Source organism: Montipora capricornis, chromosome 3 (genome assembly GCF_036669925.1).
Source record: "Montipora capricornis isolate CH-2021 chromosome 3, ASM3666992v2, whole genome shotgun sequence".
Classification (NCBI taxonomy): Eukaryota; Metazoa; Cnidaria; class Anthozoa; order Scleractinia; family Acroporidae; genus Montipora; species Montipora capricornis.
The window spans coordinates 14,947,258-14,964,757 of NC_090885.1; the positions used below are offsets into that span (position 1 = coordinate 14,947,258).

The 17,500-nt window shown below is 39.5% G+C and overlaps 3 protein-coding genes and 1 pseudogene across 4 annotated transcripts in view; 1 reads left to right on the forward strand and 3 right to left on the reverse strand.

Moving 5' to 3' along the window:
• The window catches only part of LOC138042341 (uncharacterized), a 9,376-nt gene extending 4,555 nt beyond the window's left edge, over positions 1-4,821 (reverse strand). Inside the window, exons 1-3 of one of the 2 annotated variants that reach the window (XM_068888198.1) lie at positions 4,642-4,821; positions 3,558-4,125; positions 1-5 (exon numbers count right to left, since the gene is read on the reverse strand). The exon at positions 1-5 is cut by the window's left edge and continues 410 nt beyond it. In XM_068888198.1, coding sequence (XP_068744299.1) covers positions 1-5; positions 3,558-4,000 — 448 coding nt within the window. In that variant the 5' untranslated portion in view covers positions 4,001-4,125; positions 4,642-4,821. Of the gene's footprint in view, positions 6-3,557 lie in introns of both variants that reach the window. The other variant, XR_011130984.1, reaches the window with a different exon arrangement.
• Positions 4,822-5,763: 942 nt separating this feature from the next.
• The window catches only part of LOC138042342 (uncharacterized), an 18,025-nt gene continuing 6,288 nt past the window's right edge, over positions 5,764-17,500 (forward strand). Inside the window, exon 1 of the mRNA XM_068888199.1 lies at positions 5,764-6,118. Within this exon, the coding sequence (XP_068744300.1) occupies positions 5,956-6,118 (163 nt within the window). The 5' untranslated portion in view covers positions 5,764-5,955. The remainder of the gene's footprint in view (positions 6,119-17,500) is intronic.
• Positions 6,936-8,247, reverse strand: LOC138041717 (uncharacterized; annotated as a pseudogene).
• LOC138041718 (uncharacterized) lies at positions 9,914-10,552 on the reverse strand. The gene has a single exon (XM_068887450.1). The coding sequence runs from the start codon at positions 10,550-10,552 to the stop codon at positions 9,914-9,916; it is 639 nt and encodes a 212-aa protein (XP_068743551.1).

Consider the following 17,500-nt stretch of genomic DNA (forward strand, 5'->3'; position numbering starts at 1 on the left):
AGTCCCTGATAAAAGGAAACAAAAAAAAGAGTATACCTTACAGAGGTGCGCTTAATAATTCTGTGATTTTTTATTCACTTGTTTACCCATTGACCCCTGGGAGTGAGACGGTCAAATGTGGTTTTGCTCGGACAGCCCCGATTTGTCTGGACAAATATGCATTACGTTATAACTCTTATAAGGTGCTTCTCCCACCTCAGCATGATGCTCAAATACCAAGCACATACATTTAATGAGCTTTTACTGTAGACGCAGGCTCACGATCAGTGCAGGAGGTGTGGAATGAACAGCACAGCCACAATGTTTGGTAAAATAGAAAAAACACTTGTAACATTACATTTGTGCTTTCCACTATTGCTGCATATTGCTTCTACAATTCAATGATAAAGTGTTCTAAAGTTATGAAGCCAAAGGTTACAATCGAACTGATCCTCTGTTTTGAAAACAGAAGCTAACTTAAGGTTAACTTAATGACACTTATACAACAATAAACACTTACAAGTTGAATCCATCCATATCCGCTGATAATTTTAGGGACGCTGTTTCAGGTAAGCTTTAATAAAATCTTAAATGTTGTACTACTATATCTAATGTAATCCAAGAAAAAGTAATGAAAGTAAACAGTCCACTCTCTTCTTCCATTTGGAATACTTCAAAGACAACCTAATTTTTTAATACTTTGTTTGTTGTCCCAAGTTACTGCTACTCAAAGAAAGCAAATAATTTTTTGTACTATGTATTGAAAAGCTCCGTAACCGAGCATTTAGAGAGTTGTCCGGACCTTTGTACTGACAATTTAAGAGGCCTTTGTTTCGCTTCTCACATTAGTTCGCTACATTAGTTTGAAGCAAATTCCACTCTGACTATAAGAACTATTATCATACACACCGATAGACACGCTACCCCGGAAGACCCGCTAATTTCATGACTGATGGATCAAAGGTGGTCTGGTGGTATCTTTCTTTTTGCTTTCTTTTTCTTTTCTTTTTTTTTTTTTTTTCACGAACGCGGATAATGTACAACCTAATTTAGAACTACAGTTGAACCCCCATTTCATTAACCTCCAAGGGAAACGAAATTTGGTTTGACAAATTGAAGGTGACATCACATTAGGCCATGTGACTTAATAGATTTTACTCTGTCTAATGCCATATGACTTAAATTTACTTGGGGGAGGGGGAGGGGAGTTCAGGAGTGAATGGGTTCCTTTCAACTTTTTTTTCAGTACAGTGAAATACAAACCTGTAATGTTTTCAAAGTTTTCTTGCATTCAAACACCCCAAAGTGTGACATTTAATACAATATGATAATATAGACTATTCATGACTACCACATTGGCCTTCTTGGAAGAAAACCAAAATGAATCTATTTGCACTGTCAGCGGCTCTATATTGATACTGACCATTCTTAGGCAATTAGGTCGCACTTGAGAAAAGTTTTCAACTATGCCGACCAAAAAAACCACAAAAATTTGAAACCGTAACTGGAAATGAAAACTTTTAGTTGACGTTGTAGGGTTGCACTAGTAGAGTTTTGAATCATAATTTGACAAGTGGAATAGAATTTCACTAAGAAAATAGTTCGTTATCATTTCAAGCAACATGCGTCCTGATGAAGCCTTATTTATAACTATTGCAGTGATTTTGCTACTTTTTAGGCTAATCAACACTTTCCTCTTGTTGCTCGTCCACTTTTCATAAGATTGTTTGCCAGTTTCCTAAAGATCAGCATCCCCAGGAAATGATGGAGAAGATGATGAAGATGGCCGAAGTGCTTGCTTGCGAATTTGAAGACTATGTTAAAACCTTGGGGTTGTGAATGGCCGTGGCTGAGTTTCGATGTGCTACAGGTCGACCTGCTTGCATAATCCGTAAAAACCTTGAAATTGGGAAAGATAATAAAAACTGTGTCCATCCCTAACGAAAGCGCGAAGATGTCAGAATTCCCACGTTTTGTTCGCATAATTAAATCATGTTGCAAATCAATCACATTTCATTGACAAGCGTTGACAGTTACCGCAATGATTTCTGTTGTTTAGCTCGACTTTCCAAAATCTGCCTGCCCCACCCAAGCACTATGGCAACTTTGACGTTTTTGCTGATTTTCCAAAAATTTTTCAAGTGGAAAACTTGGGGTCGCACTTAGCAATGTGAACTGATAACAGATTTTTACCGCAAAGGAAAAAAAATTTCCAAAAAGTTTTCCAAGTGCAATCCATGCCTTATTTGGCAATTGTTCACAGTCTGCAGTGTTAATGAAAGGGATGGATCTTTACCTGACACCACAAGCTTTAGTAAATTTTGCAGTTCAATAACATATTTTGGTTCAAAAATTTTCAAACTGGTTCACCTTTGATTTTTCCTTTGTTTCAGATTATAATAATGAATATTAATTTGACAAATAAGTATCAAAATTGAGATTGAAATTGGTTTGAAAATTTTTAAACCAAGAAAATCTTTGAACCACAACATAAATATATTGAATAAACATGTCATGCAAGCTGAATACCTAACAACCCAAAAACTTCAGTCTTTCCAAAAGAATCAAGACTAAACGTTTGCCCTTTTCATTCTCATTGGCTGCTTAGAGGTGAGTAGTGCCTGCTAATGACTGTCGAGTTGACCAACCAAAATGTGTGAAAAGAATTATTCGCTTGACTGTGTAAAGGATCCAGCAGCCAGCTATTATAGCCTGACATCTGGCTGTATATTTATTCTCGATTGGTCTCATTTGCTCATTTGCTTAGTGCGTCAAGCTAATCCAGCCAGCAGATGTAGACCACCACACTGGAAACTTCATGTTATATTCTTTCGTGAAGCGTACGAATTACGGTTGTTTCGCCCGAAAGCCTGTTTGCTCAAAGCTAAAGGCGATTCGCCCGATGATACCAATCAAGGGTACTAACAACGTTAGGACAAGGAACGTGAATGATTATATAATGTCGCTTATTAATTTTTCGATTCCTCGCGAAACATCCGGATACTGTACGCATATTGAATGTGTATAGTATTAACTATTGATTTCTCTGGGGAAAAATAGAGGTTTAGCTTGGATTGAAAAAGAAAGAATAAAGCTCCTTACCGCTTATTTCCACCGGAATTTAGTTGAGCAAACAAATCTATATTTCAAAGAGGAAAATTTTGTACGTGCTTGTTGTAGTACAGTGCACATCCGGGTTGTCGCAGGGACTAATCGGTCCTATAGACGGTCTGGGATAAACACTGCAAGCCATTCTAAAGCTCCCGTTAGAGAAGATAATAGCAAAGGATGGCTTTTTATATACAATGTACCTAGTCCACATTAGTTTGACATGCATGAGTGGCGCACATGTGGAGACAGCGACTTTCACGTAAGATCTTCGTACGTAAAATGTCCGCAAGTACGCGAGATTTTAACTAAAATTTGTTGATTCTTAGACCGACCAGCTGTGCTTCAATGAGAAACAACCTTTGGGAATTGAAGGGGACACAATTTGGGGCATACTTACATAGTTTAACTCGACTTGGCTACTGTAGCTATTATCAAAATCTAGAATAAAAGGTAACTACGTTACTTACTCCTTTTTTTGTTGAGATCTTTGCTTAAGCGTCTTTGGATCGAAGTTCTCAATGTCCTTCTTCAAGTTTAGCGACAGTTTTCTTTGAAGTCTTGCCATTTGTAAAAATTTTTGGCGTTTATGCTCGTACGAACCAACATCGCTAGAACTCTTGGACAGTCTTTGCATTGATTTGCTCAAGTGGTAACGCTTCTTTTCCTTAGGGACAAGATTTCTGGCAGTCAACTTATCAGCGGGCAAGGAACTTAGGAAGTCTAAAACTACAATCCGAGTTTCTTCGCGAATCCTTTCGCGACAAGCCAACTCTGCCTTCCCCAGGGAACCTTCGGAACTGCTGTCCAAATTTAGCGTCTCCGAAGATCCATTCATGTCGGAATCTGTATCTGTAGTCGCTTCAGGGTTTCCTTGTGCAATGTATTTACTCTCAACAGGATCGGAGTCCATGATGGAACGCGTGTTTTGTCGACACCTACTGTTTTACAAGTACCCCTCATAAACAAGTACAATTTGTAAATGTAAACGCCACAAGATCCAGGCCTCTTCTGCTTAGCCAGCCATGGCGTCAGAGCCTGCGTCACAGCAAACAAAGTCAATACAAGCGAGGTCACGTATATTGTGCCCGCATAAAATCATTATGTTTGCTCATGTGGATGTTTTTCGGAGAAAAACAGGAAAGACTTTTGTATTGGAAAAATGCTGCGTATAGCAGCGCAAATTTCTCTGCTAGTAGATATCTCAGTTTTCTGATTTATTTGTCAGGATGTGGCTCTTTCAAAAAAAAACCAAAGGACAGGAAACCTTTCTTTCTTCAGTTTTTCGAAATGAAATGATGTTCTGATAATCGAAGCTTTTCCTCAAATTCACGAAATACACATATTACACAGTGGCAGGAAGTAGGCATGTCTGTTGTACATGTCTTCTCGCGGTAATGGCCACCACATTTTAGACTTAGTACAAATTTAATACTCGACAATGCGATACGTTTAACATTTGTGCGTCGACAGTTCTGATACATCTGATTCAAAGATGTTGCGTTGGTGGCTTAAGGGCAGTCAACAAGGACATATTTGGAATCAAAACCGTACCTGCATAAAAACGTCAGAAAACGAAGCCACTCAAGGTCACTCAAATTTGTGGGGTCAGTTTTTTTACATGTAAATTGTTGCAACTTCGTTGTCAGTTTCTCCGCAACCGGAAATGATTTTGGCGTCGCGTTGAAAATATGCGGATGTTTGCCGTTAATGATGCTAAAGTGCCGTATAAATTAGTTTGAGTTTTTGAGATCTAGCGTAATAAAATTCCTGAAAAACCTTCTGGTTGAAAAACACAAACTAAAAAGTAGTTTAAAAACTTGAAGGAATTTTAATAAATCAGTTCTTATGCTCAGACACTTGGAAATTTTACTTTTTCATTTTGCCCCAATCTTTTCAGCGCAACACTTGGCGCGTCATTTAATATAAAAGCAGAAAACCGAGATTTAGTGCCATTGTCTTTGGATGTTGGACTCTTGTGGAAACGGGATATCCGATGTTAAAAGATAGTAAATAAATAATCACCCTTGAGAAAGGTTAACTCCTAAGGAAAAATTCTCTTTTACGGTTATTTATTACTGACCGATTTCCGAGAGTAAAATCGTAGGAAATCGGTAGGATCTGCGCCCAGGGAATGCTGAAAATACACTGGCTTTAGATTGAGTCTTCTTTTTTTCGTCCCCTTCTCTTCTCCTTTCCACGAAACCGACCGGAGCTGGTTAATTCGGATAAGCAACTCTTGCATGCTAAGATTATAGAATGTGGTATGAAAACGCAATGAAGTCATTGACAATTTAACAATTATTTAAGCTTAATTAAGAACGTAAAGCGAAAATAAGCTAACGTGAAGCAACACATCATTAAATAATAGCTATTCTTGTTTTTTTCGGGGAATTGCTTTATGGTGAGTCAGCTAATTATTAAGGTCAGAATCCACCAAGTTCATCACCTGCAGATATAATATGGGAAAAGCCCTTGCAATTGCGCTGCATTCAGGCAAGACTTTTTTTTCCTTATTTAGGAAAGACCAATTTCACCCCAGAAAGATACAGAAAAGATTGCTCCAACTTTAGGGATTGCGATCGACAAAAAAAAATCTTCTCCTTTTCCACAGAAAGTTTTTTTTAAAAGTAACTTCCGGTTGCTCGGCCAAGATTGACCGATCGGGACTGGGATTTATTCTGAGTTCATCAAAAACGTGACTGTGCCAACTTCAGTCTTTCATTTCGTAAGGAAGTTGTAGATTTCCGAGAACTGTTTTCTGAAAGTACGAAGGCAGCCTTCCAGATTTTGCTTGATAAAAATCATTTGCTCGCAGTGACACATATGAATTTGTGAATATTTGTTGGGCAGCAGTCTATTCAAGACATGGATGGGAGCATACCAATCTTCAAGGCTCATAAAACACCAGTTGAAAGCTGCGAAGAAAGCTTGGAGGAGATTGAAAAACAGGCGTCTCTGCTATTTGAGGAGTTTTTACGGATTCCACAACCAGCGGGAAGGCTTGCAGCTCAAGCGAGTTCAAAGAGAGGTGAGCTCCAAAAAAAGTTTTTTTCTGATATCGGTCTTTGAAGCGAACAGTTTGCAGTTGAAGTCGAAGAAAATAAGATGAATACTCCGCGGGAAGGTCTTCAAAGAATAACTGAAGTCATCAGTTACGGGTAAATTATTCACCTGTTGAGTTCTATAGTATCAGTTGATTGTAAGTAACTCATCATCCTCTTCAATTTGTCATGATCGATCACGGGTAATCCGGGGGTAATAGTTCTCTTACTCGCTCGAAAAAAAGGGGCAAGCCCTGGCCTGACTGGTCTGTCAAGTTGGTAGATAGACTTGATTAAAGTATTTCGAGGAATAATGACTTTGCAAAAGTATCAAAACTTTGTTTAAAGTGAATGAAATCGTTTTATCTTGAACTAATGTCCTTTTTACTGGTCTGTTTCTCATTAAGCTTAAGGGCCCACTGACGAATTTTTTGGGGTGCATTGCTAAGGATGTAATTTGGCAGTAAGTAATTTGAGAGAATTTGGCATTATTTTGGTCAGTTTCCAACTTTTGTAAAGCGAATGGCCCTAAATATGACGTCATCATATCACGCCCATGGTCGCTTGTGTGACGAAGCAATGAATTTAGCGGTATTGGAGGAACTCAACTATATTTAAACTGTTCAATAAGGGTTACAATGGCGGTCAAAAGGTGAAAAAGGCGAAAACGTGTTCAGTCTTAATGACGTAAACAATCACAGGATCTAAATACAGTCACGATCGCTGACCGGAAATCACTATGCATAACAAATAAGAACTAACAAATATCAAAAAATCAATTAAACCTTCAGAGCACTGTTCAAACTATTCCACATCCACCGGGGGCACGCAAATGTCCTTAACCCAGTTGACAATTCTCCTGATAGCCCGTCTTGCAGCATCTCTTTGTGGCCTTCTCACAGAGTGTGGAGTTTGTACTGTGGCAGCTCTGTTCACTGTGTGGCTCACTTCCTTGGCCTGAATTTCTAGAGGGTGCAATGTTTTGATAGGGCGGTTTGTTGTTCCATTGGCGGTGTGTACATTGGCAGAACGTACAAGTCCATCGTGACCTCTGTTAATAGATGTGACAAGTGCTAGTTTCCAGTTTACTCTCGGGCTGTCATTGTGGATGAGAACTACATCGCCAACCCTCACAGATTCGGTGTTGCCTCCTGATCTTTTGTGAAACTCTCGAAGGGAAGTGAGGTACTCGTGACTCCAACGTTGCCAAAAGTGTTGAATCAATAAGGCAACACGTTTTGCTTTCCTCAGGAAATCTGCGTTCGATTGGTAGGTGGGATCACTCAGTTCGTCGCTCTCTACTAGTGGATGTGGAAGTGATGTTATTCGTCAACCATAAAGTAGGTGTGACAGGGTTAGTGCCTCTGCATCCTTAATGTCTGAAGAAACATAGGTCAGGGGGCGATCGTTGAGAATTGTTTCTACCTCGACAACAATTGTTTGAAGGGTGCACAGGTTGACTGCGGCTCTGCCGAGCACTTTCTTAATGGTGGATTTAGTGAGACCGATGAGATGTTCCCAAAAACCCGCATACCAAGGGGCCCTCTTGGGAATGAACTGCCATTCAACGCCTTCCCTTGCAAGTGTTTCCTTGAGTGCATGAGATTCAAACAGTTCCTTTAGTTCATTGTTTGCTGATAGAAATGTTGAAGCATTGTCAGATATTAGTTTCCTTGGAAGAGATTTGCGACTTGCAAACCTGCGAAAGGCGAGTATGAAGGCTTCAACAGTTAAGTCTTCGACAACTTCAAGATGAATAGCTCTAGTTGTTGCGCAAGTAAACAAACATATGTAGACCTTTGTTTCAATCCCAGCGTTTCGTACATACAGGGCTGAAGGGGTGGCAGGTCTGGTGCATTGTAGGCTGCTCCTGAAACCCTTCTGCAGGTTACGCAGTTGTCAATTAAGGTTTTGACACGTTGTCGGCCAGAAGGAACCCAGTAACTTTGACGCAAGGCGGTGAGTGTTGAGTTGACACCTGCATGAAGCTGCTTAACGTGGGTGGTGTGAATCACTAAGTCTGTGAAGTGGTCTTTGCTTGGTAGCAACAGAGGAAATTTGGCGTTGTCACGTAAGGGGGCATTGTGTATCCTCCCGCCACAGCTTGAAAGACCATCGTCATCAAGGAATAGGCGAAGCTGACGTACTAAGGTTGTACGATGTCGTACCTTTGAAAGGAGGTTGTCCTCGTCGGCATGAAAAACAAGAGATTGACGATTCTTCACCCATTTTGTCATAGCACGATCATATTCCATAGCTGTGATAGGACCTTGTTGGCTGTCTTTTTTCTGGAGACGCTGATTGAGACGTTAATTGGTAGTAATTCGAAGAAGCCTTGGTAAACCGCTAAAATCCGATGGATTGATGAAGGTGATGAAGGCCTTGCTGTTGAGCTGGAACCGTGCTGTTTGTAGTAGCCTCATCAGTAGAGGTTTCAGTGGTCAACAAGTGGAGAACCTCGGTAGTAGGCCATGAAGGCCACTGCGATCTGTTTGGTAACCATTTAGGACCATGCTTCCACAGAGAAGAGGCCTTCAATTGATCCCCTGTTATCCCTCTTGTGAGCAGATCAGAGGGGTTGTTGGTTGTGGGGCAGTACTTCCAGCTGGAAATTGATGTCAGCTTCTCCACTTCTTGGATGTGATTGCTGATGAATGGTTTCAATATTTTGGTGCTGTTAAGCCAATAACGGACTATCTGGCTGTCAGACCACAATGTGACCCTTGTAACTTGCAGTTGTTCTTGCAGATATGATACCAAACGTGCAGCTGTCAGAGCTGCCATAAGTTCAAGTTCTGGAAGGGTAAGTTGCTTCTTTGTCGGAGCAACACGCGACTTTGCCATGATAAGTGACGATTGGTTTCCACGTACTAAGTAAGCAGCGGCTCCATAGGCTTTCTGGCTTGCGTCCGCAAAAACATGTAGTTCTGTGACATTGCCGTCAACACAGACATCAGAAGTGAAGTAGCAACGCGGGAACTGAAGTTTAGTTGTCCACGTACAGATTTCTTAACATATCTATGCTGACTTGGTCTGTAGAGGGTGTCTGGAAAACCCGAATAGCGAATAGCGAATAGTCGCGAATAGCGAACAGCGAATAGTCGCGAATAGCGAATAGTACGAACAGTGCGAATAGTCGCGAATAGTGACGAATAGTCTTCAATAGTCACCGCCTTATGCTGAACAATCTCATAATCAAAGCAAATAATATGCTCACCTGTCGTCGAAAGAGAGTTTCGTGCATGCTTTTACAAACACTCTGAAGAAGAACAAACGTCAAAATGCAAAAATATAAATCACTTTCATTAATACATCAAGCTCATGATCATCTCCTCGCACAGTGGCGCCCGAACGTAAATTTTAGATACTCACATTTCATCATCGGCGAGACACGTTCTGTAAAAAGGAATAAAATAAAAATGTGAGGCAGGTGGTTTGTGATTAAAGAGACAAACGAGCTACTCTGATAACCGTTGCGTGTAAGTAAGCAACAGGATTTCAGTGCATTTATTACCTTTTCTTCTCAGGGCTCAAGCTGTCCTTCGCCCGCACATCTCTGCTTTTTTAGCGGGAAAATCCCATCGAACGTTGCTGCGCAGTTGACCAGGAAGTACTGGGTACCAAATTTTCGTCATTTCGTCACAATTCCCCCCCCCCCCTCCCTCCACCCTTTTTTGCCACTATTTGTTACTATTCGTCACTATTCGCGACTATTCGCCACTATTCGCCACTATTCGCACTATTCGTACTATTCGTCACTATTCGCTGTTCGGTATTTGCGACTATTCGCTATTCGGGTTTTCCAGACACCCGTCTGTAGACTGTGTGAGGTGTTTGTTGAGAGTGGCATTTAAGATGAAGGGGGAGCTTGTGGCACCAAACATAACAGACTTGAATCGGTATACGATGAATTCACTCTCCGGGTCATCTGCATTAGATAACCAGTAGAATCGTGTGGCATCTCGATCGGCTTCGTCAAGGTTTACATGCAAAAATGCCTTTTCAATGTCCACTGTTATACCATACTGGTGGAGATGAAAGCGTAGAAGTATACCAGTAAGGTCATTGAGCAGCGGAGGACCTGGCTGTAAGCAATCATTCAAGCTGGGTTGATCACCTTGTTTGAAACTGCAATCGTACACAATGTGTAGAGGAGTTGTGGTGGAGTCCTTGTGGACAGCATGGTGGGGTATGTAGTGACATACTTCGTTGGTTGTATCCGGATCTTTGACCTTTTCAATGAAACCTCGAGACTGCTGTTCTTGGATGATGTCATTGTACAAGTGTAGTTTCTCAGGATTTGTGGCTAGTCGTCTGACCTTGGAGCGAGTTCTCTGCTTAGTAATTTTTGCATTTGATGGTAAAGGAGGATGTTCTGGTCGCCATGGCAACCTTGCACTGTACCGGCGGTCCTCCAACATAATAGATGTGTCTTAATAATATTTCAAAAAGTCAGGCGTGTCTTCTGAGGAGTTTGGTAGAACACCAACTGATTCAATACGCCAGAAACGTTCCAAATCAAATTCTTCTTGTTGATGCTTGGTCACAACACTTAAAATAGAACTGTTGAGGCTCTCTGAATGGTTACCTTTGGAGAGGGGGCCCGAGAGGAGATACCCTATCTTTGATTTGGCTGCTGTGGGACCTGGACCCTTGATAACTTCGTTTCCCACTACATCCCAGTAGTGGTATCAACTGTGAAAGGTGAATCATCAACGTTAACGTATGCTAACGTCAGTCCCCTTAAATGCGGCAAGTCCCTTACATTGGCGCCAGTGTAAGTAGTGAGGGGTGCAGTGATTGTTGGTACAATGATCACGTGAATGGGAATGGTCTCCTCTTGAGTGGTTTCAAGGTAAACCGTAGCAGTGTTAATGCGTTTAACAGATGATGTGTTTCCACCGAAAGTTGACAGGGATATTGCCTCTTGTGTTTCTGGTTTCAGATCAAGCTTGGCTGCCACATCTGATGTAACGAAGGAGCGTTGAGATCCCCAAACAGAATATGTGCACTGATATGGTTGTTGTGACTTGCAACAGAAGCAACAGCTGTTTTTAGTAGAACGGGGGTGTGTTTATTAGCATCACCAATGTGGTAGGACGAGACTGAAGGTAGCGTAGTCTTGTCAGTGGTGGGTGTACTTGGAACCTTGTTTGTAGTTGCTGGTTCAGTGGATGGTGTTGTGGGAGGTAGCTCTACATTTCTACAAAGACAAGTATGATGCTTTCGATGGCATACCTTGCAGCAGTTCTGTGATTTGCATTTAGATACTGAATGACGATTCAGACAGTTAAAGCATGCCCTTGTGTCACGTACAATTGAGTGTTTCTTTTCCTTACCTGTCACAACATTGCAGTCAGTTGGACTGTGTTCACCCTTACAAAAAAGGCACATTCGTTTGGTGGGGCAGTCACCACTGTTAGAAGCAGAAACAGGTGTACAAGGCCTTGAAGCCGTAAGAAATGTAGCAGTAGTAGCAGTTGAGTTGCCACTGAATTCATAATCACAAGAGGTGTTTTGTCCCGCCTCTAAGATTTCAATTTCATTCAAAATTGCTTTACGTAAATTATCAAGTTGCCACTCCTTGTTTCCATTTTGTCTTGCTAGATTTCTCTTAATCCCGTTAGGTAATTTCTTCTGAATGATAGGAACAAGAATGTCCCCATAAGTTTCTGTTTTCTTTCCTAGTGTCTCAAGTCCCCTGATGTGGGTCTCAATTGAGTCTGGAAAAAACCTTAAACTGCTTAAATGATCGGTGGGTGATGGTAGGTTCAGTAGTGCTTCCATGTGTGCGTTGATGATCTTGTGTGGTCGAGCGAATCTCTCTTCCAACAACTGGATACTCTTAGCGTAATTAGCATTGGTTAATGGCAACCCGGCAATGACTCTTTCAGCTCCGTCACATAACTGTGCTCTCAAATAATTGAACTTTTGGACATCACTGATAGTAGAGTTATCGTGTACTGCAGACCAGAAAGCCATTCAAGCGGGTTCCCATTAAACGATGGTAATACAAGTTTAGGTAAACAGTTACTTTGAAATTAATGACTTGTACTCACCGGCGGCGATGTAATCAGTGAATTCTGTGATGAGGCGGATAGATTACCAGTCTGAGAATGATCGTTACCTGGTGTTTCAGTTGACGGAATTGGGTTGAATTGTTGATTTTCTTGTTCCGTTTGCGACGTAGATGGAATGGATGGTTGATTTTCCTTTCCATTTGCAGCGGTTGTGGTAAGGTATCGCTGGTATCTTGATGAGAAGACGCATGTTGACTAACATTCTTGTTTGTGAGCTCGATGGTTTTCTTTTTATTTTGTAATTTGTTCTTTTTAAAGACATGAACGATACTGAAATACCCATAACTTTTTCGAAAAAGATGATTTTAAAAAATCAATGCTTAGCTATATTCCGTATTTGGGGGTGAAACGTGCCATGTAAAAAAAATATTAATTCAATTTAAAACCGCCGGAAATTTAGCTTTTTTCTCAAACCGGAAGTCAGTTTGTTTACGGATGCGCAGTTGATCTGAGAACGAGCACAAGGAAGGGCGAGGAAAAACCGTCGATGGAAACAACAGTTTGTGTGGTGACTTTTGCTTGTGAGTGGTATTTCTTGTCAGCTCATGATATGATGACGTCAGTTACTGGAAGTAACATTTCACTTCCTTAGCAACGCGTGAAAAATCCCTCTGTGGGCCCTTAACCAGAAACCCATAAGGGTTGAAACATGTAACGGCCCCTTGTGTGCTGGGAAACAAGCTTCGGAATATTCAATTTGCTAAGGACCATATTTGGAACAACAAGAGCGAGGGGTTTCCAAATATGGTACTTAGCACTGAAACATTCAACCAATCAGTTGGCACTGAATATTCAGAAGCTGTGAACGCGCGTTACACGTTTCAACCCTTATGGGTTTCTGGCTTAACTCAATGTGTGTCTTGACCCCTTAGACCCCAAGATTCGAAAATGAAGAAAGTAACCCAAAACCCTCAATTTGGCTAACCCTAGGCCTAAAAACCAACTTTAGGCCTAGTTAGGCCTAGGGTTAGCCAAATTGAGGGTTTTGGGTTACTTTCTTTGTTTTCAAGACACCCTAACTCAACTACAACAACAACAACAACAACAACAACTTTATTTTACCCTTCCACAAGTGCATACATGTTGTATTTTACAGGTAAATTAGGGGCTGATTACATGAGCCGGGCCAGCCCGGTCAGCCGGGCTGGTCAGGTTTCCCGGGATGAGTTTTAGCCCGGTATTACATGAGATGAGCCAGCCCGGCTTGGACTAAATTTAGAATAAGTCATGCAAAAAAAGATAACAACAACAACAAGAAGTGGAGAGACATTTGTCTCACTAAATTGTTATTAAAATTCACCAATCTACAATGTAAAGAAGCCTTATGGTTTTCTATCTTATTTATCCTTTATTTAAACATTAAAAAACGATTATTCTGTGGACCATTTTGCTCTAAAGTGGAGTAATGTGGTTAGAAATCGCTGGCCCTGCTAACCGGGCTGTCCTGGTGAATGCGATTACATGGAAAAATGTCAGCCCGGTTAACCGGGATCCCGGCATCATACGCAAACTTGATTTTTGGTGTATTTCTCAGACATGCCAGGATCTTAGCTAAACGAGCCAGCCCGGCTCATGTAATCGGCCCCTTAGGGACAAATTGAAAGGGAACTGTCCTCCTGAAATAACTAACTAAGAACCTAAGCAATCAGGAAGCTATTAAAACTACAGTAAAATAGTAATTTAAATATTCTTTTGGCAAATCAGAGGGGACAACAAAAAACACAACATGAAAAATAGGCATATTATACATAGAGCAAAACAAAACAGAAATGGTGCAGAAGCAATTATTGTCAGTATTCTTTTATAAGTTTCTTTTTGAATAGTCTAAAGCTGGAATATTTGACAGATTCATTAATAGAATTCCAAACTCTAGGTTTTCCATATAACATCCTTACTCTTGGAAGATAATAATTTTATGGCTGTCTCATTGTTGGTTGGGTGGTGGTGATTGTGAAAAGTAACGTCTAAAAACACACAAGCCAGGTGGAGCGGGTTTGTAGGTTCTTTATTGTGGCCGGAGGAGATAGAGGTCTCAAAGCAATACATGTAATTTATTATCAAAGACCTTAAATATTTTTGGGTTATGTTTGTTTCAGACTATGTCAGGCTGTTGAATTTTGTAGTTTGTTCAACCATGGCAAAAAAGATAAAAATAATTCATGTTCCAGGATGTTGCAAGTCATTTTGGATCTTTGAATTAGAGAAATCTGGCCAAAAAAGGGAAAACAAATTCTCCAGCTCTGCCCATAATCCTAAGCTAGGGCCACCTGTTGACAGAATTTTGCAAAACAAAGGAAAATAATTTGAATTCATAATAAATTTTCTTGCAAAAAGTTTTCTTCAAGAAGTTAGAGGCAGAGTTTCCTTTAATTTGATAAAAAAAATCACTCCCTTTTTTTCTTCTTCAGATTTTGAAAGTGTGTTTGCTTAATTAATTAACACACTTTAATTAACACACACAAATTTTGAGCTTTGATTTTTTTCCAAAGGCCATAATACTTTGAGTGTAAGTTTCGGATTTCATGGTCCGCCATTACTCACATTCAAAACTGACCGATTGGACTTAAGAGGGTTGGATCCAGGGAAAAGCGACGTCAAAGGCTCACTCGCTGAAAATTTCAGTGTGTGAATGCAGCTTATTGTATTATGCAAAACGCGAGTTAAAAAGTCTGAAAGCCTAAAACTCCTGTGCTGCATATTAATTCTGTGGCATAGTCACACACATTGCATTCTTAAACTACGGTAGTTAGTGAGCCTTTGACGTATTTCCTCCTTGATCCAGATCTCTCAAGTTCTTAAACTTAGTAATGGCAGACCATTAAATAGGAAAATTCCAGTTGGTTGTTCAGTGTTTACTTAACATACTGTAGTTTTGAAATCCAAAGAAAAATGAGAATTGATTTTTTGGTCACAGGGGCACTTTAAAGAGACACTGTGGTGTTATTTCTAGTAACATAATGTCCTCGGTTTGTTCAAATGGTGGACACCGCTATCTGCCAGATAAATCAATATCCAGCGGATAAACACTAGCAAAACCAATTGAGTTTTGATTGGTTTACTGGATTGTCTCCGTCCTTTTTGATTGGCCAAAGTAATTACTTTGGTTTTGGTTTTACGACACTCAATTGAAACTCGCTCTAAACACTAGCAAAACCAATTGAGTTATCCAGTGGATAGCCCTATTCACCCTTCCAAACTACTAGGGCCTGAAAACCCGAAGGATACTATTTGGTTAATGGGAGCCACATTTATTTTGTTGCATTTTTACAGCTACATGTACCTCTGCTGCTACTGTTTTCTTTCCCATCGAGAAAAGCTTCTGACACAAAATAATGGCTCTCCGTTCCAGCAAGTTTTTCAAGGTTTTAAACATGGCATCTCTTTTTTGGCCAAATGAAAAACCCTTATGCTGTGTAGTTTTATCTGCATGTTTGCTCTTCGTTTTAAAGTTGTTTTCAGCCAAGAGTATGTGCATGTTAAAAATTTATGGTCTCTTGAAAACAAAATTTGAAATATGATTGTCATCAAATAATGTCAGATGAAGTTGTATGTCAAGTTTTTTAAGTGGGACAAAACCCATTAATACAATATGTGTCCATCAAGCTGGTATTCAATTTCAATCAATCACAACGTATAACCAAGTAAAGCTTGCTTAAAAGTAAGAAGTACTCACATGACATATGAGAGATGAGATTTGAAATCTACCCATTAAACAGAACATACATGCAAGTCAACACTTCTTTCAAGGTTTTGATATTGTAGTTGCACTGAAAAACTTCTGTGTCCATTAAATATACATGTGTACTTTGTTTGTCATGTGTAAAGGCTGTTGAAAGACATCTAGATTACCGGTATTGCTTTTAAGTATTCTGATGTATCACATCTAATATTTTACACCATAACATGCTTACTCAAGTATGCAAAAGTTGTTGTCATTGGCACACATGAACCACTTTCAAAAATTACCATTTACATGTATGGTCATTTTGGGACTGTACATGTTCATGGCCATGCAATGACAACTGTGGTTTACATTTTTTTATTTGCCAGGGTTTTTGCATAATATCTCAAATTAGTGGTCTTAGTCCCTTTGTCCTTTGACCCTCAGCGTTAACACCACATTTGTGTTATCTTAAGCTAAAGGTCACAAGACCATTTGCAAGAAGGGACCTCCTTGTTTGTTGTTTTTGTGTGGGTTGGTGTTAGTTGTAGAGTATTGTTATTATTTTATTATTATTATTATTATTATTATTATTATTATTATTATTATTATTAATTGTTTTGTTAATGTGTTCGCTTTTAAAGCTCCAAAAATTTGAAAAAATATTGCCATGTTCAGTAATTTTGGTGCTTTCTGAAAATGTTTTATGGTTACATGCATGAATGACATCATCTTATTACAAAATAATAATATTATTTTTCTATCATCAGACAATAATTTAGATGCAATCAATCTGCCAATTTTTGATAGAAGAATTATTGGAAAAATGACATTGTTCAATCGAAGGCCAATCAGCTAGCTAAACCGTAAAGGGAACTGGTGGGCCAATCAAAAACAAATTGTTTTGAATTTTTATAAATAGTGGTATCATCATCTGTACCTCAGTCCAATGACCATATGGCATTACATGTATATTGTGTGAATATTCCAAAGGACAATCACACATTGTTCAGGTGTAGGTCTTGTTAACAAGTAATTTAGACAATTTGAAGTGGAACAGGGAAGAGGTCCAAACATATGTCAATTGCAAATTGACACATACAAAAGTACATAATAAAAAGTCTTCATGAGATTGACATCAACATCAATTGAGTGGTGGTCTTGTTTTGGTGCTGATATTAGTACCAACACTGCACAGTTTTACCCTGGTTGAATTTTCTCCTTTGGTAATTATAGTTACTCATTACAATAGAAACTGGAGATCAGCAATTATTATTATTAATCAATTTTACTACAAAAACTTTGTCTAGTAGTGCTGTTTGGTGTCTTGTAAAATTATGTTGACTGTTTACAAAGCAGAATAACTGAGTATACTTGAATTTTGGACTCATCATGCAATATCATTGTTGTAGCAATAATTGAGGCACTATTTCTGTTATTTAAAATTAATGTGCATCTGCATGTAAAATGAACTCCATGTATTGGAGTGAATCTGGTGGAACAATAATAAATAAATTATTATTGTTTAATTAGTATACTGTAATGTACTGTTGATGTAAATTCATTATTACAAATCAGATATTGCTGATAATTTTATAATGTCTTCGCTTTTTTTATTATTATGTTGT

Bases quoted from the DNA above. Each gene is read 5' to 3' on its own strand.
- LOC138041718 (XM_068887450.1), bottom strand. From the start codon at position 10,552: ATGTTGGAGGACCGCCGGTACAGTGCAAGGTTGCCATGGCGACCAGAA.